General features: G+C 43.5%; 3 protein-coding genes across 4 annotated transcripts; 2 read left to right on the plus strand and 1 right to left on the minus strand.

The window, feature by feature from the left end:
* Positions 1–25: 25 nt before the first annotated feature.
* On the plus strand, positions 26–8,330 carry cdh27 (cadherin 27; the record flags this gene model as incomplete). Its single annotated transcript, XM_084031357.1, has 14 exons — positions 26–1,084; positions 1,798–1,947; positions 2,370–2,511; positions 2,588–2,751; positions 3,084–3,215; positions 4,279–4,461; positions 4,616–4,923; positions 5,167–5,309; positions 6,568–6,789; positions 6,867–7,046; positions 7,210–7,331; positions 7,428–7,529; positions 7,661–7,744; positions 8,124–8,330. The coding sequence occupies exons 1-14, from the start codon at positions 914–916 to the stop codon at positions 8,328–8,330; spliced, it is 2,310 nt and encodes a 769-aa protein (XP_083887483.1). The 5' UTR covers positions 26–913.
* Positions 8,331–8,464: 134 nt separating this feature from the next.
* On the minus strand, positions 8,465–11,671 carry LOC311024852 (protein LSM14 homolog B-B-like). Of its 2 annotated transcripts, none has more exons than XM_084027427.1 (8): positions 11,231–11,671; positions 10,967–11,130; positions 10,704–10,830; positions 10,409–10,579; positions 9,695–9,772; positions 9,330–9,470; positions 9,111–9,237; positions 8,465–9,011 (listed from the first exon to the last, which is right to left on the minus strand). In XM_084027427.1, the coding sequence occupies exons 1-8, from the start codon at positions 11,409–11,411 to the stop codon at positions 8,855–8,857; spliced, it is 1,146 nt and encodes a 381-aa protein (XP_083883553.1). In that variant the 5' UTR covers positions 11,412–11,671; the 3' UTR covers positions 8,465–8,854. The 2 variants fall into 2 exon arrangements, with proteins under 2 accessions (XP_083883553.1, XP_083883552.1); XM_084027426.1 differs by having other exon boundaries at positions 10,409–10,582.
* A 780-nt stretch (positions 11,672–12,451) lies between these two features.
* Positions 12,452–21,755, plus strand: taf4a (TAF4A RNA polymerase II, TATA box binding protein (TBP)-associated factor). Its single transcript, XM_084040352.1, has 15 exons — positions 12,452–14,085; positions 14,266–14,399; positions 15,012–15,128; positions 15,765–15,854; positions 16,025–16,147; positions 16,339–16,428; positions 16,563–16,769; positions 16,909–17,050; positions 17,127–17,229; positions 17,347–17,516; positions 17,667–17,797; positions 17,972–18,097; positions 18,541–18,597; positions 18,694–18,816; positions 20,456–21,755. The coding sequence occupies exons 1-15, from the start codon at positions 13,422–13,424 to the stop codon at positions 20,618–20,620; spliced, it is 2,442 nt and encodes an 813-aa protein (XP_083896478.1). The 5' UTR covers positions 12,452–13,421; the 3' UTR covers positions 20,621–21,755.
* The last annotated feature ends 4,497 nt before the right edge of the window (positions 21,756–26,252 follow it).

The raw sequence follows: 26,252 nt of genomic DNA on the forward strand, positions 1-26,252 counted from the left end.
AAGCTTGACGCTACAAACAGCCTCGTAAAAAAGACTTCCAGACCACAAAATGAATGTCGACTAAAAAGAATAATTATCTACTTATCAGTCTTTCTGCAAAATGGATGATTGTACAACAAATATGGCAGAAAGTCCCATCAAAGTGAGCATTGTTAAATTCTGAAGAAAACATCATGAGCAAACAGGGAAGTGTTCAGGGCTAACGAGTGTTTGTGGGATAGACACTCACTCACACAAACAAACACTCCAACCTGCTATTCTAATTATTCACGCGTGTGGGAGTGAAGAGAATCGAGGGCAGGGTCTCGTCGAGTCAAAAAGCCGGTCCTCAAAGGCTCTGACAGCCCGATGAACAAGCATCATGTTCTTCTTCCTCCTCCTGGTGAGTAGCAACGCAGATTTTATGAAATTTACATTTACACCAAATTACTTTGAAAGTTTGAAACTATTCATTTTTGTCGATGTCAGTTACTAAATAAATTCAGTGTTACTTAAAAAGGAATGTTTATTTTCTTTATTTGGGAATGAAAGTGTGACACAATACGATTTTCAATTATATAATCAATAATAATTAATAAGGGTGCAAGATTTGTATTATTCTCTATAAAATCAGAGCCTTTTTTTTATTTATTTTTTTACAGTTTATATAATTTTCCATCACTCTAGTGGTCTATAAGTTCATGTTTTGATTTCTTCCCACAGCAGTTTTTAAGTCTGTGGTGTAAAATTGGCCTCTTCAATGTAACATACACGTATTCTACCTGGTCAAACATAAGGTACAAAGTACAGAATCCCACTGTGGTATTAATGCTGCTCCTGAACTGGTTCTCCCACTTTGCAAGCTCATGTTTGTAACAAGGTCATTCCCAAGTGTTCAAATGCCATAAATTATGTGTCTCTTCTTCGGACTTTTATGATGGAGACCTTGTGCTTCAGGTTTGGTTGGATGTTTGTCTTTCAGGTTATTTGTTTGACAAATGCAAAATGCTCTGAGCTGTTGAGTCGTCACACAAGGTCTTGGATTATTAACTCCTTCGATCTTGAGGAGGGGCATCCCGGGCCCTTCCCTTATGTGCTGGGCAAGGTGAGAAAACCACCATGTATTCATCTTCATACTCACATTTCTTCTTCAATAAATACAGTTACCAATAGGGGTGTGAATCTTCTATTCGTTTCGATTAACAATACAGTATTTGGCGATGAGATTCAAGGACTTTTTTTGGAACGATTCGATTCAGTAACTTGTAACCAAACTTCTATATCCATGAAATAAACATGAAATAATGTGAGTGAGACTATCTGAATTCTTCTGAAACGTGAAAAAATAAACAGACCACAGAATTACTTACTTAACCTATATTTATTCTATAAAAAAGTAGTCCTGCATAATATTTTATGCTGAATACAAAAATGTAATGCCCAGTTATTTTGAATTTGTTTTTAATAGACTACATGCTGGCAGGGGAAAGAGTGTCTTAAACGTATTAAAACATTAATCATAAGTAAGAATCACGATTAAACGCATTTATATGGATTATTGGTGAAGCCAAAACGATTCATTCTATTTATTTATTTTAGCAGATGGATTTAGTTGAATCGACCTCTGCACCTCTAATTACCAAGCATTACCATTAGTGTGCAAAGCTCTGAGGACGATCACTGCTTTCTTCATCTTCATCGAGTTTTATCTTCCAATCATTTTCTTTAATCTTTCCGCTTCTTTAAATGCAGATCATGTTTTTTCATCATGAATATGTATAAAGGATGAATGCACCTGTATTTGGTGTTGTGTTGTAGATAAACATTGAGCTGGACGATCTAGTGTATTTTGATCTCCATGGGGAAGGAGTGGACGAGGAGCCAACGGGAGTTCTCTCCATTGATAAGGAATCTGGGACCGTGTCGGTACACAGGGCTGTGGACTACGAGAAGAACACCATGCTTATGGTGAGACTCTGCATATATAACGTGCCGACATCTAGAAACAGCTAGTCAACCACTTTCTCAGCTCACTGCTGTAAAGTTTACACAGTCACCTCACAATTAAACGATTCTCGATTTAAATATACTGAGAATTCCTTCAAATCTTTCAAACCAATTCCTACTTGCAGGATACAGTTGATGTGCTATATTACATATATAAAATGTGGAAAGATTGCCCCACCTCTACTGATTCAGGGTGCACAATCTGTCGTATTGGTATTGGAAATGAACAAACATAGTGTTCAGTCTCTTTGGTCTAAATAGTTGTGTTGAGTTTTGTTTTAAGCCCCCCCTCAAATGCAGACTAGCCAATCACAGCGTAGCGTTTCAATCACATTTGTTTTCTCTACACTGGGACTAACTGAGTTACGGCTTTCAATCCGTAGCTGAAATTTGAGGCCAAAAGGACAGATTTGTCAACTCACACCAAATTAGGAGTTGAAATTTCCATATTGGACATCAACGACAACCCGCCACGCTTCCAGAGGGATCTGTTTGAAATCAGCGTTGACGAGGAAACCCCACAAGGTAAAGACTATCGTGAAGAGTTAACCCCTCGAGAATATGTCCGTTAGTCTGCTCCTCTCCTGTCGTCTCCGTACAGGCTCACACCTCCTTGCTGTGGTGGCCTACGACAAGGACCAGAGAGGGACTCCCAACTCAACCTTCCACTACCAAATCAAGTCTGTGGCCCCGAACCCTCCAGACATGGAGTTCACCATCGATGAGTGGGGATCGATCTCATTCAAAGGATGTTTGGACCACGAGGCAGGTGTCTCTACAATACTGGGGGATGGATGGATGGATGGATGGATGGATGGATGGATGGATGGATGGATGGATAGATAGATAGATGGATACTTTATTTGATGTTTGATTACATGTAAAAGTATGTTAAATTATTTCGTATTTATCTTTACGTGTTTCACTGCTGATATTGATATTTATATTCAGTTGAGATCATCTAAAATGATCAAGCTGCATTGAGAGGATGCAGGATAAATGTATCATTATAGAAGGAAAAAAAATATACCACAACCGGATTATCAACCCAGTTCTGTATATTATTAATCTGATGGAATCCTTTCTATTGGCTAAAGGTGGCTGACATGTTCACAGTGGTGGTGGAGGCCAAGGACCACGGTGACGTAGTCAGTCTGTCCAGTTCAACCATCGTCGTCATCCATGTGAAGGACGGCAACAACCACCACCCAACCATCAGCGGACAAACGGTGAGCTGTCCTGATCAGCAACGTGTTGACAAGATCACGATCATAGTAGTCACACAGTTCTTCATAGTTTAACAGACACGCAGCAGTTACACCTTCAATCTATGATGCCGATCAATAAGTTAGACGTGACAAATTACTGTTGAAATTTGAATAAAATCATTTGAATATTTAGTTGAATAATTAGTCTTTGAAATTATATAATGATGATCATACCGGAGCTATTTTTTTAAACCTATTTTCAATTACTCTAGGAGGTTAATACATGCCACAGTATTTAAAAATATATTATTATTATTATCATCACCGTTAGGCACTTAAAAAAAAATTACATTTCAATGTAGTTGGGAAGAAACTCAAGTGAGCAAACAATCAAATAAGTCAATGGAAATAAATAATCCAATAAAATGCTAAATTTAATTAGATAAAACATGGATGCCTTTTTCATGTTGCAGAAGAAAATAATTCCAAATGTTTTTGTTAGTTATTTCATTTAACCCCCGAATGACCCTGATAACATTATTTTAAATAAAGAACACTGCAGGCAACAAGTGCTACGTTAGAATGGAAAAATACAACTTGTTCATAGAACCACTTGCTCTTCCCCCATGAAGAATGCTCAGATGATGAACAGCTTGGTATTCATCATCCCGTTATCAGACCCTGGGCTGCTAAGATGTCCCGTTATCAGTGAGGCCCTGGGCCCCCGAATCGTACGTCCCACCATGAAAGCCCATGAGGTCCTCACCTCACACTCCATTAGTGCATACCTTTGGTAAGCACACATGACAGACTGCTTGTAAAGATGCTGTATTTCTCTCTGCACTGCAAAACAACATTTAAACCAGACAGAGTCGTTGCAAACATCTGTATTTTCAGATTTCCACCACAATATTTATCGGGTTCATTTCACCGTTTTAAAAAGCCAAATCAGATCTATGAGAAAACAAACTCCACTCTTGTCAAGTCAAAGTAACCATAGGTGATAAATGGAGGCAACGCCATCACTTGCTAACGTCACAGATGTCTTTTCCGCTGACCTCTGACCCTTGGATTCCCACATTAGGGCTCTGGCAAAGTGAGGGAAGATGAGACCGGGACGTCTCCTCTGCGGCTGCATGCGACAGACAAAGACACCCGAAACAGCTCGGCGTGGAGAGCAAAGTACGCCCTTCAGGGTGACGAGGGAGGGAACTTTAAAATCGAAACAGACCCAGACACCAATGATGGGATCCTTACAGTCATAAAAGTAAGTGATGTTTAACTCCATGCTTTACATCCTGTTTGTCATGTAATTGCTGCATTGTTTGTCAGAAAGAGTCCGCTCGCACTTGAAGTTAACCCGTTTCACTGCATTCAGGAATATTTTCTGAATAACACACAAACAATTAACTGTATCTCAGCCTTTGGACTTTGAGGAGGAAACGCGGAGGGAGCTGACCATCTCAGTGGAAAACGAGGAGCCATATTTCTCCTGTAAAGTGAGGGGGAGGACGCCCTCGGGCCTCTGGGAAGTGGACACCAGATTAGGTGACGACGATCTCCGGCCTCACTCTGTAAAAGTCATCATCGAGGTCGAGGACGCCAATGACCCCCCGCTGTTCAGCGTGACCCACAAGGAGGCCATGCTGGAGGAGAACGCACCCATTGGAACCCGGGTGGAGACGGTGACAGCTGTGGATCCCGACTCCAGTCACGCAAGAGATTTCGTGTAAGTGGGATGTTTGTTTGTCTCCGCCACGGAGGCTGTTGGTTTGTTTGTCAGCAGGATTACAGAAAAAAACTACAAACATGGTGGCAGGCTGTAGCATGGGCCAAGGAAGAAGTTATTATAAGAAGCAGATCCGAGTCACAGGGCAGATACGCATATTTCCGTTTATGAAAACAGCCTCTTATTTAAATATGCTTGAGCTCCAAGACGTCCCACACTGAAGCCATTTGTTTATGTCCACAGGTACATGGTGGGAGATGACCCTGCTGGTTGGGTGACGGTGGATCCCCACACAGGAGACATCACAACATCCAAGACACCAGACAGAGAATCTCCTCACGTCATCAACGGCGTCTACACCGTCTTACTGCATGCAGTGGACAACGGTAAAACAACAAGTATCACCCACTGGCAATGACATGAACCAACTATTTCAGGAAAGCTTTCATTCAAATCTCCACTGCCTTTTCACAGTATGTTTAGCCTTGCTATGGCGGCATATGAGCCTGTCTGCCTAACCTTTCCTCTGGTGCCAACAGCATCTACAATGTGTCACAGTCTGTGAAATGTCTGTAGATTTGCTTGATAGAATGGCACAGAAAGTACAGAAATGTTTGTTACCCAGGTGATGGAAAGAGTATGAGAATATAACACTGGTAATACTTCTATATTACGCAGTAATATTACTGTATGCACCCTGCAGTCTTGCACACAACTGATCATCACTTATAGAAGTATACTCAAACTTCCTCAAAGCCTCAGAGACACAACTTATAAAATTAAACAAATATCTTCAACGATTAAAAAAAAAAGAGGCTATAGACACAAGGGCGCCTGATATTTGTTTTAGAAACGAGAGCAGAATCAAACTTGCCAAAGCAGAAAAGGTAAACACAGCACAGGAGACACTGCACACAGCGGGAAGCGCGCGCACGAAACGACGTTTCTAGGCAACGAAGTGGTCGTTTACGTTGTCTGGAGAGCTCAGCCAAAGATCACTGCGAGTTCAGATGTGTGTTTTTAGTACTCACCAGTCTGCTCGGTCTGTCCCATTATAACCAGTCTGCTCGGTCTGTCCCATTATAACCAGTCTGCTCAGTCTGTCCCATTATAACCAGTCTGCTCAGTCTGTCCCATTATAACCAGTCTGCTCGGTCTGTCCAGCTTAATGGGGTTCACACCGGCCTTAGAGGTCGCAGGACCCACCGTGTTAGCATTTAGCATGTTAGCCAGGCCACACAAACGCATCGTGGGTGTGTCACGTGACGCGCTCGACGGTGGCGAGATGAAGATAAATGCAACGTTTTCAAACCTCGATACAAGAACGATAACCACACCTCATGTGTGGCGTCTAATGTCTTCAAGTCTGACGTACCTCTGAACCCGGGGCCCCTCGAGCTAATAACTGTGGTGTTCCTCTGACCTTTACTCTAGCGCCACCGTGAGGTTCATTTGTTATCTTGCTAATCTAAGATGATAAAATAGTACGACTCATATTATTGGAGTAGTATGAGGCTAAGGAGTTGATGTCAAGTGTATCTGCTTGACATCAACTCGTTAGCATTGTCATTGTGAGCATGTTAGCATGTTGACATTAGCATTTAGCTCCATTAGCTCTTATTCTTGTTTTTCCATGTTGGACAGGTGAGCCACCACTGACGGGCACAGCCACACTCAACATCCACGTGACTGACCAGAACGACAACGCGCCTCAGCTAACGGTGGACCACGTCGACGTGTGCGTGTCCGACGGCCCCACCACCACCAACATCACAGCCTTCGACCCGGATCAAAACCCCTTCGGAGGGCCTTTCTTATTCGAGCTAGTGGATGACAACAGAAAATGGAAACTAAATCCCTCATATGGTAGAAACAGTTACGACATGAAGTGAAATATAAGGGCAAACATTAAAAAAACACATTTAACACATTATTCCTCACAGGGTACACAGCTGGCCTGGTGAAGGACCCCGGTGTGTATGCTGGCCCACACACGATTGGTCTAAAGATCTCTGACATGCAAGGAGTGTTTGGCGTTTACAACCTCAGCGTGACTGCCTGCGACTGCTCTGTGACCGCCAGCTGTCGAAGCCGCCAAGGCCCCGCCATAAAAGCTGCCTCCGGTGCTGTAGGCGTAGCGTTTGGCTCAGTGTTTTTATTCCTGTGTAAGAAACTGGATTATTGACTTTAGTCAGTATCGCAGTATACTCTAACATGCATTTTCACAATTCTGACAGCTCAATGCAAGGTGAATTTTGCATTGAGTGTTTTCTGTCTCGCCGATAGCTGTGCTGCTGATGGCAGTCGCCGTGACCTGCAAGAAGGAGTTCACCACTTTGCAGGGGGCCGATTCCCCTGAAGCAACCCTCCTCGTATCAAACATCGAGCAACCTGGAACAGACTGCAAGGTCACGGCCAAGAAACCTTCACAGACCAAACAGTGATGCTTTTCCAGATGTGTCTTCATGCAAATATCAGTAAACAATTTTTTTCTTCCCCTCAAGGTAGTCGACAGCATCCTGGTAATGGCCACCGATGAAACTGACCACGACATATTTAAATGGAAAAGTCTGCCTAATATGATGCAACACAGCAAGACTTCATATGTGGGTACAGATGGAAATTATGTGTTTTTAAGTGGTTAAACTGTAAAATGTAAGACTGCCATTTTGAGTAGGTGGACCAACTTTACTTAAAAATTGCCGTTTAATCACAGTTGCTTCCGTCACTCAAACAGGAAACGGAGCAAAACTTCTACAAAGACTTCAGAAGTTACAGAAGCACAGACATCTCCTACCTATTCAATGACAACTGGAACCAGGTAATATGCACCTGTTGAAGGTCACTTCACAGTGACAACTGTGCATCCAAATAATGTCTTTCAAATCTTTCCTTCAACCTCAAGACTTGGAATTATCTAGTAGCCAATGGCCACCATGACACATACCAGGTAGGGAAGTCACTCGACCTGTGCTCGTTACGTTGTGGCAGCAGCTGAGGAAATGTGATAATCATGTAAACTTGTTTTTGTACAGAAGGGGAACACGTTCACAATGAATTATCTCCAGAAAATGAACGAAAACCAAATGGAGCACGCAGCTCTCCGAGCCCTGCTTCACGGGGTTGGTAGTGCACTTACATCATGGCAACTCTGCATAGAATAATATTAAGCAATGACTCATTTCCCACTCCTCCTGCAGAGGCTCTCCTCTCTCCAGGAGACGGAGGGAGATCTGCTGGACTATCCCCCTCACCTGTACGCTGATGAGGGGGAATCAGACAATGTTTCAGAGCTGGAGAACATTCCCATTCCCGACGAGGATTCACTTCACAAAGCGCTGACAGACCTGGGCCCCAAGTTCAAACCACTGGCTTCCATTTGCAAGCCACCACACATCCAAAACTGATTACATAAGTGTGAAATGTAATGTTCAAGTGTGTACAAGCTGTGATTTTAAGACTGATTGACATCACCGGAGATGAAAGCCATTCTGGTAATCATGTTATTTAATAGCAACTGTTACAAAGTCCTCCAGTTTTCATTTTACAAGTAGGGAAATAATAAAGTACAGCTGTCCTCCAAAAGCAGTTTGGAGTTACATTTGAGCAGTCGAGACAGGATTTCATATTTAGCAAAAAATAAATAAAATGTGCACCTGCTGGCCTGTTCAAAAGAAAAATTCCACGTTTGATTTTTTACCAAACTACCAATTAATAAAGTTGCTTCCAGCATACAGCTGCTTGATTAAAAGAAATTGCTCTCCCATTTCATATAATAAAGCACTAAAGTACAAAATTCCCTGAATGCAAATTAGGGATAATAAAAAAAAAAAAAACAGGCTTCAAATGGGGGGGAAAAAGGGAGGTACTTTTTTTTAAATTAGTAGAAAACTACAATATTTACAGAAATTATTAACAAAAACAAGCACATTCACACCCTCCCACTACCAGTTTTTGGGAGGGGGCGCTGCTCAGTGGTGCTCTGCCCTCTGCGTCCTCGGCCCCCGAATCCGCGACCTCTCAGGAAGCGGCCGGGCACTCCGAATGTTTCCATGTTCATTTTTTTCTCCTCTGCCCAGGTGGTTCTGCTGAGGATGCATAAAAAAAAAAAGGAAATGTTAAATATTGTTGGGCATGACACACCACCATGATAACAGAAAGACGAACATCAAAAGTTAGATAATTACCGAGGCTTAAGGTCTGATGAGATGTTGTCAAAGAAGCATTTGGCCTTGTCGTAGTACTTCTCTCCCAGAGCGTCCTCCTGCATACCCTGCTGGCTGTCCTGGGACTCTCCAGAATCCACCTTTACACCTGCAGGAAGACAAAATGCATACGCCTTAGATTTCTTTCTGTGATGTGTACTGAAAGTGAACTGGCTAATATCCTTTGAGAATAAAACATACCCACAAGCTCCTTTGTAAGATCGTCTTTAAACTGAGCGTTTGCCGTTTCGAAATCAAAGTCCGACTCAAACTGCAAAGTTGTGGCCTTTGAGTTTTTCACCAGAAGTTGGCCTCTGCTCCGATTCCTCGACCTGCGACCGCCTGCTCCAGACGAGAGTTCAGACAAACACCACAAACACTGCTGTTAGACTGGTTTGGTAACGATTTAAAAACATGCTCATCTAGTCTTGGACATTTGTTGCAGACAGAAGACAAAATTCCTGCCGTACATTCCGTCCTCGGATGAGAACAAAACAGTCGAGACGATACAAATACAGCGATCTGTCAGCGAGAAATGGCTCAGTGTGCATTTCTAAAATTGATACCTTGTCTCTGCCTTTGTTTGGGATTCTCAGCGCCTTGGTCTTGAACCTTGGCTGCACTTGGCTGAGATGGTGTCCGACCTAAGAACAAACAAATTAAAAGATTTTAGGTTTTTCCTTCAGATTAAATTAGGAGCAATGTTATGAGTCACTAGCCCACTTTGACAGCCGTAATGGCGGGAAGGCGAGTCAAAATATGCCGTGAAACGCTGCGTTTAGATAGAACTTAAAGCCGCAACGAGTGAGACGTCCCACTGCGCCTATGGATATTTGAAGAGCGTCGGAAATCTGATTAGCTCGCCGCATCAAAACAACTAAGATAGATAAAGTTTTGCTCGTCTCACATATTCACACGACTCTTCAGCCGCAAGCGAAGTTGCTGCATCATAAACGTGTCGTGTTCAACGCCGGCCTCGTACGAGCAACTACCGGTTTTTCCATCTGCTTCGGATGAACGCTTTGAGCTCGTTAAATCCACAGGTGGCATGTCTCCCTGGTAACATCTTCACTACGTCACGTCTTTTCCGCCTCGGGTGCTCGGGGCGTTTAGATAACACACCGTATCGACTCGTCTATGATGCAGCTCTGCAGCGACCTCTGTTGCCGTCTCAGAGGCGTAATATTGTGTTCTGCCTCGGCGAGCGTTTAGACTGACGGGGGAATACTCCCGTAACGAACAGGCCGTCTACAAGGGGCTACCGTCTCAAGTGTGCTTACGTATGTTCTCCTTCTGAACCTGGCCAGAGCGCTGGGCTGGACGAACAGGCTGTTTGCCCTGCGGCTGGGTTGAAGTCTTCCCCCTTTTCTGGGCGGCACCAGCCAAGGGCGCCGTCTGGACAGCCTGCTCAACCATGGGAGCTTTTCTGGATGGGAGGCCATGAAGTCCTGCTACTGAGGGAGCAGGAACAAACATGGAGGGGGGCTTGATCAACTGCAGATACACGTGAGAAACCACCACTCGCATTACATAGAAATAAAAAACTAAGTAAGATATTTGTGAGATGTGGAGTACCGAGGCCCAGTGCTGCGTTGTACTGCTGGTTGAGCAGAGAGGTCGCAGCTAACTGGTTGTAGGTGGGCATCATGTCTCTGTAGGAGCTACAGCGTGGGATATACGCAGCAGAGTTGCCAAGAGATGACTGCAAACAAAAGTTGAGACAAAAGGTTAAACTTAAAAAAACAACAACATGTCTGAGTATTGAGAGGTTGAATGCCAAATATAACCTACATAGTGCAAGTAACCAAATAAAATGTAAAAATCTCAAGAGCACAGACCTGGACAATAGCAGGGTCCCGAGGCAGGCCATGGTGGGGCTTCGGTGGCTCAGACACAGTAATGTCTTTGATGTCACCTCCTCTGAAGATTATGTATTCATAAACTTCATCTTTGGGTGGCACTGGTCTACCCGTGTGCCGGTCCTCTGTCCCATATGACTTCACTGTTGGGAAATAAAGTTAGTATAGGGGGCAAATTGTCACATTCAGATGTATAGATAGTCAGCAGACAACAGCACGTGCTGCCTAGGCTCTTCAACATACCTTTGGCTAACGCAATGGTGGACCTGTCCGTGTCCACAGACGACAATATTCCCTCGTAGCGCATCTGCGCCTTAGATATCAGACTTATCTTACTGCCGATGTACGGGGTCCCTCCTCCACTCATGTTTGCCGACGAAAACACGTTTTCAAACTGGAAAGCAGCGACTAAATCACGGAGCATTAAACCGCGGCACACATCACACACGAGCTAATCACGCAGGTGCTCGCTAATTACGCACGTGCGTTTTATAAGAGCGCCAGTGACGCGCCTCTTCCCTGATCGGGCACCTGCGTGTGAAAACGAGGTTCGTTTCTTTAGAGAGCCGGCGTGCCCCGCCAGTGTGTGTGTGTGTGTGTGTGTGTATGGGACGTTCATCAGCCTGGGTCAAACTGGACAGCCTGATAGGAGGAGGAGGTGGAGAAAGACCGCAGTGGCTGCTCGTGGTTTCATACTTTTACTGTGAATTTACTCCCTTAAACACAGCGTGAGTCCCGAATTCATCTGTCCCACCTAAAGCACGTGACAAAATATAGGCCGGTGAATTTTTATATTTATAAAATCAACTGTTGATTTACTATCATACTTCAGATAATTAAGTCTTAATTGGATGTTAAAAAACAAACAAAAGTACATTGGATTATATATTTTGGACATGGCAGTTTGCAAATACACCTTTCAGGGCTTTAACACATTTTCATTTTCAAGTTTCACAATATCAAGAAGGCTATACTGTATATGACGTCAAATGTCCCTTTTCAGTTTCTTTTTAACATGCATATAACATTATTTTTATTATAATTATTACAATATGGTAATATGTATTTGACATTCTCTTTCTATTTCATTGGTGAAATTCCATAATAATTATTCACACCTGTAACTGATATTGATTAAAATTTAAAGAATGCTTTAATTGCTTCTAAAATTACTTATTATAGCTTGCACTTGCACTGTAGATTTCAAACATGACTCTACACTACATCTGGCTGAAATCAAAATGTCATACTTATTCTAACACCCTCTGTACCAGTCAGACTGTTAATTTAATTGTCCTGTGCTTGTATACTTATATTTATATCTGTACATATAAAGTAGATAAATATATCTATTTATTGTTGTCATAGTTGTTTTAAGCTGTATGTCTATTTAAGTGTATATTGAGTCAAATTCCTTCTATGTGTTCACACTTACTTGGCCATAAAAGCTGATTCTGAATTCATATCTCAACACACACGTTAATGTAAACACACTGTTGTTTGCATTGATCTTAAAGTCTGCGCACGTGGGAGTTTAACCACACTATCTAGTCCCGTGACTGCTGGCAGCACTGTAGGCTACACTATCTGCTCTCTAAAAAAGGAGGGTGTGGCGCCCTCAAACGCCTCTTTACAACAGCTACTTCACTTGTTGGCCAAAAACACTGCAGCCATCTTGCACGGCGCACCAAGTGTGGGCGAACTGTGAATTTAGGTCCGTTGGCTTGTCGTAAACCACGTTATCGTTCTACCAATGGTCACGTGGTACAATTCTGAGACGGAGGAGCTGTCGTGCCGGTGTAAAAACCCCGGCGATAATGTAATCTTTGACGAAGACGACTCGCCTCCGTTAACGGTGTCGTTCCGTCTCGTGCATCCGCCGGAATGACAGCCGAAGCCATTGGTGCCGCCTTTTACAACGCGCGCGAGCCAATCGCAGCTCGCCGAAACCTCCCGCACGGAGACGTTTGGCCGTTGTGCGCACGCGCACGTCAGTTGGGTAAGTCCCCTCCGCTTCTCATAAGCTCGCAGGAGTGTGAAGATGGCGGTCGGGTCCGGTCCGCTGGACGAGCCGATTTCACACACAGAGGCGAATAAAGCGGTAGTTTGTCATCCCGTGCGGTCCGCAGAGTCACAACTGTCGTTGTCGTGTCACAACAACCACTGGTGTAGGCACGGGGCGGCCGGTTATTACATGGCTGTAGTTGCCGGACAAGTGGGTAGCGAGAGCTAATGTCCAGCTGGGACTTGGTCAAGACGAAAGCAGGTACGCTGTAACTACTAATGTTGTTTTCCTCTCCGCCTCTCCGAGTATAACACGAAAAGCAAGCGCCGGAGCTGCCAGTAGAGTTGTCAAGAGTGTTGCCCCATCACATTCTAGGTTGTTCGTGCTCCGAACAAGTTGCAGCGCAGGGGGGGTCCCCATGGTCCAACTATGGATGCGTCGACGGCCAGCACGGACCCCAGCAAAACACTCCTGGTTAGCGGCGGTGTAACTCCTCTCCCGAGTCACCAGGGCAAAGTGGGCTCACACTCGGCGCACACTTTAAATGGGAGCCAAACTATGAACTCTCACAATGCAGGAAGCGCCGCCCGTCTCGGGGGGGCGACGGCGACAAGTGGCACCGTGATATCCGTAACAGCTGTCAGCGGCGGGCCGGCCGGTGCAGTAACGCATCCCTCGGCCAACAGCGTGATCCAGACGAGTGTTCGGTCGGCGAGCCCGGCAGCGGCACCCGCCGTGACACTCGTCAGGCAGCCGGCCGCGGGGTCGGGTGCAACTTTGAACGGGAACAACACAGCGGGTCACGCGGGTTTCGGCGTGCAAACTCCGCTCGTGAGCAACAGCCAGCCGTCCAACTCGGTGTCTGTCGTCAGCGCGGGGTCGCACGTCATCAAGGCAGAGCCTCCCGTAACACTATTACAGTCTACGCCGACCGGCACTCCTGGCGCGGTCGGTGCTCCCCGTATGCCGTCGATGGTAGCTGCCGGTCCAGGCGGGATCCGAACCCTCACGCCTCAGATGTTGGCCCCGAGGCTCCCCCAGACCTCCCCGGGACAGCCTAGTATAGGCCTTCATAACATCCAGCTCCCACCGGGTGAGTGAAGTCAGAACTTTCCATGTCAGGCACTTATTTGATTAGTTTACCTCATCAGTGCTTGTAAAAAATAAACTTCTGAATTCTTATTGAATGATGTTAACGTGTCCTCTCAGGCTCACTACGACTAGTGCAGCAGATTCCTCAAATAACGCCGAACTGTTGTGACTTTTGGTCCAGGCATGGTGCTTGTACGCAGTGAGAGCGGACAGCTGCTGATGATTCCTCAGCAGGCTCTGGCCCAGATGCAGGCTCAGGCACAGGGCAGCATGGCACCTCGGGCTGCCACACCAACCAGCCTGCCTCCTGGCCAGGTAAGATCACACACAGTCCATGTTCAGCTTGCCTATAGCTCAGATTAGCACCGGTTTAGTAGAATATTAGTTACATATATAGGTTGTGTTTAGGTATATGGAAAGTAGTGTGATAGTAAATTATTGTGCTGTGTTTTTTAGGGGTGTAAAGCACAATTTTCATCACAATACAATATCATATTGATTCCTTGGACAACCGAATGATATTTGCTGATGTCACAAAGTCCACCGTTATGCAGGTTCGGTTCAATTCAGGGGCCTGTGATTAATATGAGATGATACATTTGACTTTTAACACAATCAAGTTATATTTATATGAACTCAACTCACACAAAAACCCAACAAAAACATAATTTGACAATTATATTGCTGGGCTCTGTGGGAAGGAGGCGACCTTGGATGGGAAAGGTGTAACAGATGTACCGTGGAAGGCTTATCTTAAAGATGTATCGCTGGATCATTGATCATTAAAATTGTCTTTTTCCTGATCAATGTATTGTTAAACCTACGTATTATTAGTTTTTATTAAGGTATTAATTTAAATATATATTCAGTAGACATCCGGTTTGATGATGTGTTGCCCATCATGTCATGTTTTGTGCCTCACCTCAGGCTCCTGGAAACACCATCATCAGCAGGCCAGTGGCTCCCAGCGCCATCCGCCACGGCTGTCCAGCCCCAAAACCACTGGCTGCGACCACCACCCTCCACAGACCTCCTGTCCTTCAGGTAACCCAGGCTGTGGGTGCCAGGTCATATCTCATGTTCGTTTGGCTTGTGGTACCTTGTTTTGTATCCATTACTAGCTCAAGCTGCAGACTGAAGGCTGATACACCGTGTTAGAGAGCATTGTGTTGTGTTACACCATGATATTACCAGTTTGTGTGTCAAAGCGACACTAGAGGGATGTTATGAGGGCATTTCGCCTCAATGAAAAGGATGCAAACTGTCGCTCTCTAGAACATGTGTTGTTTGGCACATAGTGTGAATACGTGTTTTCCAATTGCCTGGGTTTATTGGTAATCCTGGACCTGGTTTCCTGGATTTTCTATAGTAGAGACCAGCTAGAAGGAATTATACTTATTTATAAAGAGTTTTGTGTTACACACACACTGCAGCTCAGCAGGTTCGACAGTTACAAATAAAACAAATCACAAAATGATCAAGTCAAACCACATGCTGACTTCTTTCCCAACATCATAAAACCAAAACATGAAGGTTATTTTTTGAGAGAGCACACCCAGAAGAAAAATAACTGTTCACTCTTATGTGTTTGAAGCAGCTCTAAAAAACACTCCTCTGTGATGACAAGTGTTTTGAACATTTTGAACCCAAATCATTTGTTGTGTTGTTTCGTCTTCCCAGAGCACGGTTGGGGCTACAGTGCCAGGAATTACCCCCCGGACCCTCAGCCAAACAGCTGGGACCACAGTTGCCTCAGTAACAGTGAGCAAAGTGAGTTGTGCTACGCCCCAAGGGATGGTATAGAACTGGGTGTCTTTGTGTGCGATGGACAATAACAGCATAATAAAAGAAGGCAAAGCATGCTGCGATGGAGAACAGGTTATTCAAAAAAAATGAGACTGGAATTTGTTGACAATCTGAGTGTTCTGTGTTTTTGGCAGGAGACAATGGAGAACGTGAAGAAATGTAAGAACTTCCTGTCCACGTTGATCAAGCTGGCGTCCACCGGGAAGCAATCCACGGAGACTGCAGCCAGCGTGAGAGAGCTAGTCAAGGACCTGCTGGTGAGTGAGCCGTGCATACAGGAGGTTCACACTGACCTGTCAACTGCTGTATTATGTTTGCCATATTGATGAATAAATAAATAATAATTTATTTAACCTGTTCATTAAAATTATAAGCCAAGAAAAGCAAAGTCTGTACCTGCAAAAGGCAGCTCTCCCTCCCAGCTCTGCATGCTTATATATTGTACTAGGAGGGCAGACTGGAAGCTGAGGAATTCACCAGCAGATTGTACAAAGAGCTCAACTCCTCACCCCAACCTTACCTTGTGCCTTTCCTCAAGGTAAGCACGCTTATATTCTATTGACATTTTCAGCGATAATACCTTCCAGTAACATGTTTAATATTTCCTTGGACCACAGGAAACGATTGCCAAACGAGCATTTATGTAATATATAACCCGTTTATCTTCTGCAGAGAAGCCTCCCAGCCCTGAGGCAGCTCACCCCAGACTCAGCAGCCTTTATCCAGCAGAGTCAGCTTCCACAGCAGGCCCCAAGTCCAGTCCCCTCCACCTCGCCCATCCCAGCCACGGTGGTCCTGGGCAGCCCCGCGCCCCGCCTTACTGCCCCAGTCAGCAGGCCGCAGCCAGGCATTAGCAAACCTGGACATCCACCCTCACTGGTAAACTAACAAATACATGTCCGCTCAACTCAAATCTATAACTCTGAGGGACATTTATATCAAATATTTCCACTCCCTGACATTGCACAATGAAACATAACACATACATATCACTCTGATAACAATAACAATCTTGCAGGTTATCCAGCCCCAACAGCCGAGAGCAATGTTGAGACCTCAGGTAGCTTTACCGACGCCCCCCATGGTGACTCTCAGGAATCAGGCCCCTGGCCGCATCATGCTGGGACAGCAACAGGTCCAGCTGAAAGAGCTGCAGCCAGGTGAGGATGCCAATCTGTTTACACCTGTCTACCTCTCTTTGGGTTAGTATTTATTGTGCTTTCGTGTCTCTGCCAGTTCCTGTGAGGCCAGAGGTGACACCTTTTTATAAACAAGTCTCTGCTGGAGCCATGAGCCTGGCTCAAAAGAACAACCTGAAAGAGGCTGGCGGTACTTTCAAGTAAGAACAAAGGAAACAGAACTCACATAAGTGGAAAATGAACTCTTCTTACTCTCTACTCTCTAATTAAATAAATAAATAACAGTTTGTACTGATTTATCCGTGTTTTGTTTCCAGAGAAGACGACGACATCAACGATGTGGCCTCCATGGCTGGAGTGAATCTATCAGAGGAAAGTGCTAACATCCTGGCAACCAATTCTGGACTAGTGGGAGCGGTGACACATTCCTGTAAGGACGAGGCTTTCCTCTCCTGTGCCATTCTACAGAGGAGAATGCAGGAGATAGGTGAGACACTTGAAAAATGTTTGACAACACAGCATCTATCTATCCATCTATCCATCTATCCATCTATCCATCTATCTATCTATCTATCTATCTATCTATCTATCTATCTATCCCCACCTCCTAAAGCCCCAAGTTATGTTTCTTCTCCAGGTAGGAGGTATGGTGTGACAGACCTGGCTGCAGAGGTGGTGAACTTCGTCTCCCACGCTACTCAGCAGCGGCTCCAGAACCTGCTGGGGAAAGTTTCCCAAGTGGCTCAGCAGAAAAACGCCAATTTCAAGGTTTGTTTACAGCACCATTATAAAGACACTCATACTAGTATCCATGTCCCCCCCCCCCATGGTTTAGATCAACCAAGAATCTGGTCAAGGCTTAAGGTGCCATGACTCAGCCTTTAGCATGCAAATGAAAGATACATCTTCTAATGTTCTGAGTCCATGTGTATCTTTTGTCAGGAGGATGACACTCATGAGCAGAGCGGTGACGTTCGTGCTCAACTCAAGTTCTTTGAGCAGCTGGACCAGCTAGAGAAACAACGGAAGGAGGAACAGGAGAGAGAGATCCTCCTAAAGGCAGCTAAGGTACAGCATCACTGACAGACATCATGATAACATCCCTAAATAAAACATTCTTTGGGAGATTGAAACAACATCTTGCATAACCATCAAAAGGTGCACCTATTACATTCGGCAGGCATCAAAGATCTATTAAGATTCTATTGAGTTTCAGTTGTTTCAAGCATCCCAACGGTTTTTATTATTTCAAAGCCGTACTGTTGCTTCTTTTGATGATTGGATTAAATAAACAAATGTCTTAGCAGTTGTGTAATAAGATGTTTTATTATCCCAAAGCTATTCCCTTCTCCACAGACACTATGCATATTAAGAACATGTTTTTATTCTATATAAAACGTTTGAGTTCTAAATGTAAATATTGATATATATTATTCAGCGGACTTGAACTCACAAGTAGATGATGTAGAATCTGCTCCGTTGATAACGTGATAACGTTTTTGGCCTTGCAGTCCCGAGCTCGGCAGGAGGACCCGGAGCAGCTGCGTCTGAAACAGAAGGCAAAGGAGGTAGGATGAGAGGAGGGCAGGCAACTAGTGTGTTGTTTCTGTGTGTTTAAGCACTGCAGGATGGATTTGCATGTTGCCATGTGTGCGTTTATCCAGATGCAGCAGCAGGAGTTGGCTCAGATGAGACAGAGGGAGGCCAACCTGACAGCGTTGGCCGCCATCGGTCCCAGGAAGAAGAGGAAGATCCTGGACTCCCCATCCTCCTCTGCTGCAGCCGAGGTAATTACAGTATTACAGTTACTAGCTGTCAAGTGTAACACCTTCATAAAGTCACCTTTCCTACACATCTTAACCCAGCATTTCCTTACATGACTTAATCAGCTCAAGCTGGACAGAGACGGAATGGAAAGCCACATGACTTATGTCAAATATAATACCAGGTTACGGTAAAAGCTACTGTCTTCGTCAGTATAAAGCATAGCTAATGTTCTTTCCTCCAGTGACTGTATCCGTCGGGCCGTTGTTAATTTGACGAGCCGTCATCGACAGCCTGCACTACCTTGACGGAGACCTGCAGTCAGTCATCTGTGCTCTTCACACACACACACACACACACACACACACACACAGAGAAAATAATGACATGCAGCCGCTCGTTAGTTCTGGCAGAACACACTACTCATGCTCAATGTCAGCTTACTCCTGCAAGTCCCCGATCTCATTCATTTAACACAAGGAGACAGTCTTCATAATGTGTGTTCAGTCATGGTGCTCCAGCTGCTGGTTAATGCGTGATCCATCCTGCTACACGTCACCGTTATTGGTTTACTTCATTCATTTCTCCCATCCATAGATCTGTCACACACATAGATGCATATCTATTATTGACAAAGGCTGCCACAAAAACGGGAGACCAGACGAGTTCAAAGTTATGACACATTTATTTCTCCAAATTAACCAAACAAATGTGGAAGGTCAGGCGTCATGTATTCATGTGTGAAACGAATAAAACAGCAGCTGAGAAGAGGAGGGGAGGAGGGGGTACTGCAAGAGAAGGAACACAGACTGACCTTTTATTTACTTACTTTGAGAACTGCTGCTATAATTTACGGGGTGTGTATATTTGTGTACCTTCCCTACCTCTGAATGACTGAATGCTGCTTTTGTGCGTTTTTTCCCCCCCTTTCTTCGTCTTCATAATGCAGGAAAAAGATGCCTCAGAGCTTTAATGTATTGTTAGGTACACTGCAAATTGCTATAGCAGTACATCGTAAGTAGGAAATGTTCTAACCAATTCAAACACCCACCCATGTAAATCCCACTTAGAACAGTATTTTTCTATAACAGAGGCCTGTTATAGAGACATTCAGTTACTGCTCAAGACAGTTCAGTGTTGTGGGGGGGCTTACGTTATAGTCTTAACATGCTGACATGTATAGACAGACAAATTCACACTCCCTTACACATTTAGCCCAACGTCTCTACTGGCTTTCTAGTTTTACTGTAATTTCAATTTTCAATCAAAATGTGCATTTTTATTCAGTTGAGCTACTCCACAAACTGTCCTTTGGACACCCCTGGCCACTGCAGAAGTTGGACCACATCCTGGGTGACTAGTATTCCTGGATGGAAATCACTGACCTAAATAGCATGTCTTTGGACTGTGGTGTTGAATCCGGAGCAATCCATACAGGAGAACATGCAAACTCTGCACAGGGAAGGCCCCGGGCCGGATGGTGCTTTCAAACAGAGCACTCACTCAGCCACTCGCTGCTCATTATTCATTTCAATGTAAAACAATATAATAGATGTGTTAATAAAGGCACATGCAGGTACAACCTCATCCGGTCTACTCTACGACAAATATCACATACCCTCTCCACACACTGAGCCTCTCTTTCTCCCTCTCATCTTGCAGGGGTCGGGACCAGGTTCCTCCATGTCTGGTGGGGCTGGTTCGTCAGGCTCCAGACCCACACGGCAGCGCATCACACGTGTCAATCTCAGGGACCTGCTCTTCTGTTTGGAGAACGAGAGATTCACCAGTCACTCCCATTTCCTCTACAAGGGCTTTCTCAAATAGGCTTGATGTCAGAGGGGAGAGGAGGGAAGTGTGTGTGGAGAGACCAACCGATCCCACCACAGAGAGAGCATAAGAGACTCTTCTAAGTGAAGGCGAAGAGAGCGACATCTTGGCACATTTCAAGACTTTTCAGATATAGCCGATAACCGGAAGTACAGCAGTAGCCATCTTGGATGGCCTCTCTACCTCTCTCCTCAAATAATGCCTATTTAGCTTCAGAGCATTCATAATGCTACTAATGCTACCATTCACCCTGTACAACTTTTCAAGAAAGTGCAAAAATGGATTACTTGTTATGAGGAAGGGTGTCTACAAATGAGTTATTGTACAATTATGCACACAGTACAGTTTATTTTCAGATTTTATGTGCATTAGACTTAAAAGCAATGGAAATCAACATTTTAGCAGACCAAGTAATTTTATGGATTAATGATTTTTTTTTTTATTTAACTTTTAACTGAATTAGTTTGAACTCAAAACTGTGTAACCTACTGAGTTGCCTTCCTTACTATGAATAAGCCATATAGCCGCCCTGAAGCAATTAACCCTGCTGTAACTCAAAGCAGTAGTTTGCTCTGTATCTGTCATCTCCATTACTTTACTTGATTCTTTTTTTTTAGCATATTTATTTACTAAAGTCGAGCTTAAATTAATGTTTAGGTATTTATTTTATTTCATGTGATTCGTCATTGATTTCCTGTAGCTTCAATTCAAAACAATGCTTTTGCCTGCATAGCATATGTTTAAAATCAGTTTGGACATTTTGTTGGGTGTGTATATATATTTCAGTGCGTGAAAAGAGGTTTGTTCTTTGTTTTAATCTTTAGCTCGACATGTATTCAGTTCTAAAACTTACTTTTTTTTTCGGAAGGCTTTTAACCTGTATTGCTCTACCAAACATACATCTACCTGAAAGTGATTTCTATTTTTGTAGCTGCCCACCAACACACATTTTTACTCTTTCAATAGCGACCGACTGCTTCCTCCAGTTTAAGAAAGCGGCGTTTTCCTGTATATTTGTAAATGTTACACCTAAAGTTTTACACCTGATTTTGTATAGAATTGAGAATTTACCCACTCAGCTTAAAGAAAACACATTTTCTCTATTAAAAAGTTTGAATAAATAATGATTTTACAGTAACTGATTTGGTTTTGGTGTCATAACTGTTTGAATTGTATTCCACTAGGGGGCAGCATTGCATTAATATAACATCTGGATGTGTGCTGCATCTGGCACTGAGGATATTGAGGCTTTGCACATGGATGAGCTAAACGCCTTTAATTCCTTCTTACTCTACCTGTTCACAGATAATTCCACTTAATCCTCTAACATCTGCAAAGCCACATGTAGTACACCGTGCGTGTCCCCTGGGTCTATAGACTTCTATTGAGCACAACTCCCATGAGCAAAACACACAGCTCTCAACCTAGAATGAAATCCACACACACAGCCGGCTACCAGTCTGTGCTGTTCTTTGTTGGGCTGTCTTGTTCAAGTCCATCTCCATTATCAGCCCAACACCGTGCATCGACAACAGCTGCAACATCAGCTGCAAACATTCACCACGTCCATGGGCTGGAAATAATTAGGCCATTCTGCCACTGGGACAGTTGCCTGATGTTACAATGATTGGGAGCAGCTTTCGTATCGGCAATGACCAAAGAGCAGCAATAAGTGTGTATTTGGAGCCATCAGTGGTGATGAGCTATAATTTCATTTTCTATAATGAAAGTACATCTGGGAACCACTAGGTGGCAATTTTACCCCATTACAGGATTCTCCAGTAGCTAAAAGGCACTGAAACTGCAGGTTCTTGTTTACAGTCATCACCTTGTTACATTTGGTTGAGTTTCATGTCCACGCTTTGCTCTGCTGGACAATTCAGACGACAAGGCCAATCTGCCAGGCACTCCCAAACGGCCAAAAAAGAGAATCAGTCTCGATTTCCAATAACATCACTGCATTGTGCTGTTGTGAGAAAGTAGAGCTGTTTAAAAACCAGGCTTTCAGTCGTGAGTACGGAACCGGCGGGGCCTGACGGTCCCTGGTGGCATCTTTCAGGTGGTGGTGGTGGTGGTGGTGGTGACTCAGGTAAGGCCTCGACCCTTGTGCCTCAGCCCAATCCAATATTTTTCCTGGTAATCCTCCTTCCACTCCTTAACACTGCTGCTCTTTCAGAGTTAAGTCCACATAAGCTCCCACTTGAGTGCCAGAGGCAGAGCAACAGGGATGGTGTGGTTGCCTAGCGACGTCTCAGTCACTGCACCTGAGGGTGTTGGGTAAACACCCGGAGCCTGCCAGAGGGAAGAGGAGAGAAGTAACATCACAGTTAGTTTCCTTCCATGGCATTTATTAAAGGGGGCTGTTATTAATTTGTTACATTCATTGTTGTCATTTTCCCTTTCACCCCAGGGTGAGATTATATAATAAACCACACTTGGAGCAAGTTTATTTGTGCGCATGTGTGTGTGAGCAGGCATGCACTGTTCGTTTGTTCTTAGCTATGGGTGCTTTTGTCTGAATCCAAGATGGGATTTGACTGCTGTGACAGTGCTTCTCAGCAGGGTGTTCCTCTTGTACTGTTATGATAAATCTCCAGTTTGAAATTCTTTGCTTGTTTACGCTCACAGAGGGGCTCAGTTTTAATGATGGTTAGAGGCTGATGAAAGCTCCCCCTGCCCCCATTACTCACATGAATCCGATGGTTATGAAAATCTTTATTAAAAGGTAAGACCCCTATAGCAAGATGAATAAGAAGGTTGTGGTGGTGGTTCTCTCCCATTGACATTACTTTGCAAATCAATGAATTTTAAATTCCATTTATAATCCCACCATATTCAAGCTGTGAGACAAATGCCATACTAAAAGTCAGTTAATTAATTTTATCCTTTTAACGCCTCCTTGCATATTGTTGATTAAGCTTTGAGCTTATGAATAAAACTCTCCGAGGAGCAATGTGAGAACGTGATTTAGATGAACTGATGTGGCACACTGTGATCCAGTCGCTGCACTTTATCATCCATTAAAATGCACAAATCCAATAGCCTATACCGCTTTTATTCCAAACTGAAAATGAATGGTTTTTAGCTTTTCCAGAACAATCAGACCCTGGAATATAACATTGAACCACAGTTCATCAGTTTACACCTCCACCTCCCAAGTTCACTTCCTGTGTTTCCTGTGTGCCCTTGCTACACCGGGGTTAATGCTGACTTTAGGACTCCTTTGTTAATGGGGTCGATGGGGCCAGTCTGCTTTGGCGCGGAGATACTATAATAGGGCCAGTGTTTATGACTGCTGCTGGAATGGGTTTGTAAGCGCGGCTAAACCTGTGAGCTATTGACGCGGGGGTTAATAGCCTGTTGGCCTCTTTAATGGTGCTGAATCAGGTCAAGCAGCAGCCATTGGGAGCCCACAGGAGGAGAACATCTCCATTTATAAAGCCATCTCCTATAGGAGGCGGGACAGACACCAAAATGTGTTGAACATACACACCTGCAGTTCACACGGGGAAAAATGTGCGACATGCAGTTCGACACAAACTGAGACAAACGAGGTGCCAGACTATCAGACGTAGGCTGACGTGAAAGTCAAAACACCGTTTTGCCTTTCAACCCACTGGTTGGAGTCAACCATCGTTGAGTTGATCTCGCCATTATCCTCAAACCTCTTTACGACAACTTGCTTCACTAATGCAAGTGTCTGGTGTAGTCGTACTACACAACAACACTAAGTCTACAGCCATGCTAGGGGCCTAATGAGGCTGTACTTAGGCACAGCAGGGCTTTGAGCTAAATGCTAACTGTTGTGTGGCAACATGCTCATAATGACAATGCCAAAACGCATCATGGTTGAACACTGCGACGTGTGAAATTCCCACAGTAGCACCCGTGTGATATATGTGTGAGGCAGAGCAAATGTTTGAGGTAAGGGTGTGTGTGACTTATGAGGTGTTCAATCAATTAAATAAGTGGAGAGTCCATGCATCTTTGCTGTCACCAGAAAAAAACAACAACATCACAGCATTTCTTACATACCACGCAACATACCTGTTCATGAGTCAGCTGTCACTGTTAATGTGAAAACAGCCCTGAGCAGGTATGCTTACTATGTTCACCATCTTTGTTTAGCTTCATAAGCATACTTGCTAAGGGAGACTGATGGGGGAAATCATTCAAAATATTGGACGACATTATTCACCCTGATGTCAAACTATAACCTGTACCAAATTCCATAAGAATAGGGGTGGGTAAAAATATAGATACGGCAATATATCGCGATACTTTGCCGCCCAATACAATATCGATTTTTCAACTCCAGATCGATAAAAAAAAAAAAAGATTCATGTTTAGACGCGTTTTCATTTTATTTTCAATATTTATTCCAGGGAATTTCATGGGAATTAGTAAAATGGAGAGGCTGTTGAATGAAATAGTTTCGATTCAATTTGTCCTCTGATCAATATCATCTGATGTACATATACAGGTACTTGTGTTTTCATCTTTATTTATATCGTGATATTGTGATACGTATCATATCGTGACCAAAGTATCGTGATAAATATTGTATCTAGAGGTGTAACGATTCATTTGATTAATCGATGAATCGATAGTCAGTCCTATAGATTCTACTAAATTGATCTGCTAAAATAAATAAATAGAATGAATCGTTTTGGCTTCACCAATAATCGATATAAATGCATTTAATCGGGTGAATCGTGATTCTTACTTATGATTAATGTTTTAATACGTTTAAGACACTCTCTCCCTGCCAGCATGTAGTCTATTGAATAATGTTAAAAATAACTGAGCAATGTTTAATTACATTTTTGTATTCAGCATAAAATATTATGCAGGACTACTTTTTTCTAGAATAAACATGTTATTTTTCACATTTCAGAAGAATACAGATAGTCTCACTTGCATTATTGCATGTTTATTTAATGGATATAGAATTTTGGTTTACAGAATCGAATCGAATCGTTACAAAAAAAAAAAAAAATCGTCCTTGAATCAAATCGCCAACTACTGTATCTTTAATCGAATCGAAGTGAAGCCAAAGATTCACACCCCTAATTGTATCGTGACGTTCTTGCCAATACTCACCCCTACATAAGAATATAGGGTAACACTTTAGATAAGGGAACACATATTAACCATGAACTAGTTGTTATAAGCATTTTGACCGTTTTTAAGCCATTATAAATCACTTACTAATGCCTTATTCTGCATCATATTCTGCAACTACTAGGCCATTAACTACTGTCAGTTTTCCATCAATAACTTCCTTATCACTGCTTATTGATAGTGAGTTAGGGAGTTGTTGTAAACCACTAAATAAGAATAAGCTAATAAACTACTTCATGGTTAATATGCGTTCCCTAATCTAAAGTGTTACCAAATATAGTTGCCACTTTTCATGTGGACGTCCAATCAGCATCATCAGTATCATAGGAACTATTCTTACATTTTCAGAGGACACAGACGTGTTTTGAATGTGCAGAAACTTTTGAACATGAGCAGACATTTTTCTGAAAAACCTAAGTCATTAAAGTCCAGGTTTTTTTTTTAAATTAATTAGAACTAATGAATGTGTCAGTGAGGTGAATAAGTGCGTTAACTACCCCACCAA

This window comes from Eutrigla gurnardus, assembly GCF_963514095.1.
Source record: "Eutrigla gurnardus genome assembly, chromosome: 2".
Classification (NCBI taxonomy): domain Eukaryota; kingdom Metazoa; phylum Chordata; class Actinopteri; order Perciformes; family Triglidae; genus Eutrigla; species Eutrigla gurnardus.

Coding starts and splice junctions, on each gene's coding strand:
- LOC311024852 (XM_084027426.1), bottom strand. CDS start 11,411: ATGCTCCGTGATTTAGTCGCTGCTTTCCAGTTTGAAAACGTGTTTTCG. Junction 11,131..11,230: donor CACCATTGCGTTAGCCAAAG/GTATGTTGAAGA, acceptor ATTTCCCAACAG/TGAAGTCATATGGGACAGAG. Junction 9,471..9,694: donor CAAACAAAGGCAGAGACAAG/GTATCAATTTTA, acceptor CGTCTGGAGCAG/GCGGTCGCAGGTCGAGGAAT.
- taf4a (XM_084040352.1), top strand. CDS start 13,422: ATGGATGCGTCGACGGCCAGCACGGACCCCAGCAAAACACTCCTGGTT. Junction 14,086..14,265: donor TAACATCCAGCTCCCACCGG/GTGAGTGAAGTC, acceptor CTTTTGGTCCAG/GCATGGTGCTTGTACGCAGT. Junction 18,817..20,455: donor CCTCCTCTGCTGCAGCCGAG/GTAATTACAGTA, acceptor CTCATCTTGCAG/GGGTCGGGACCAGGTTCCTC.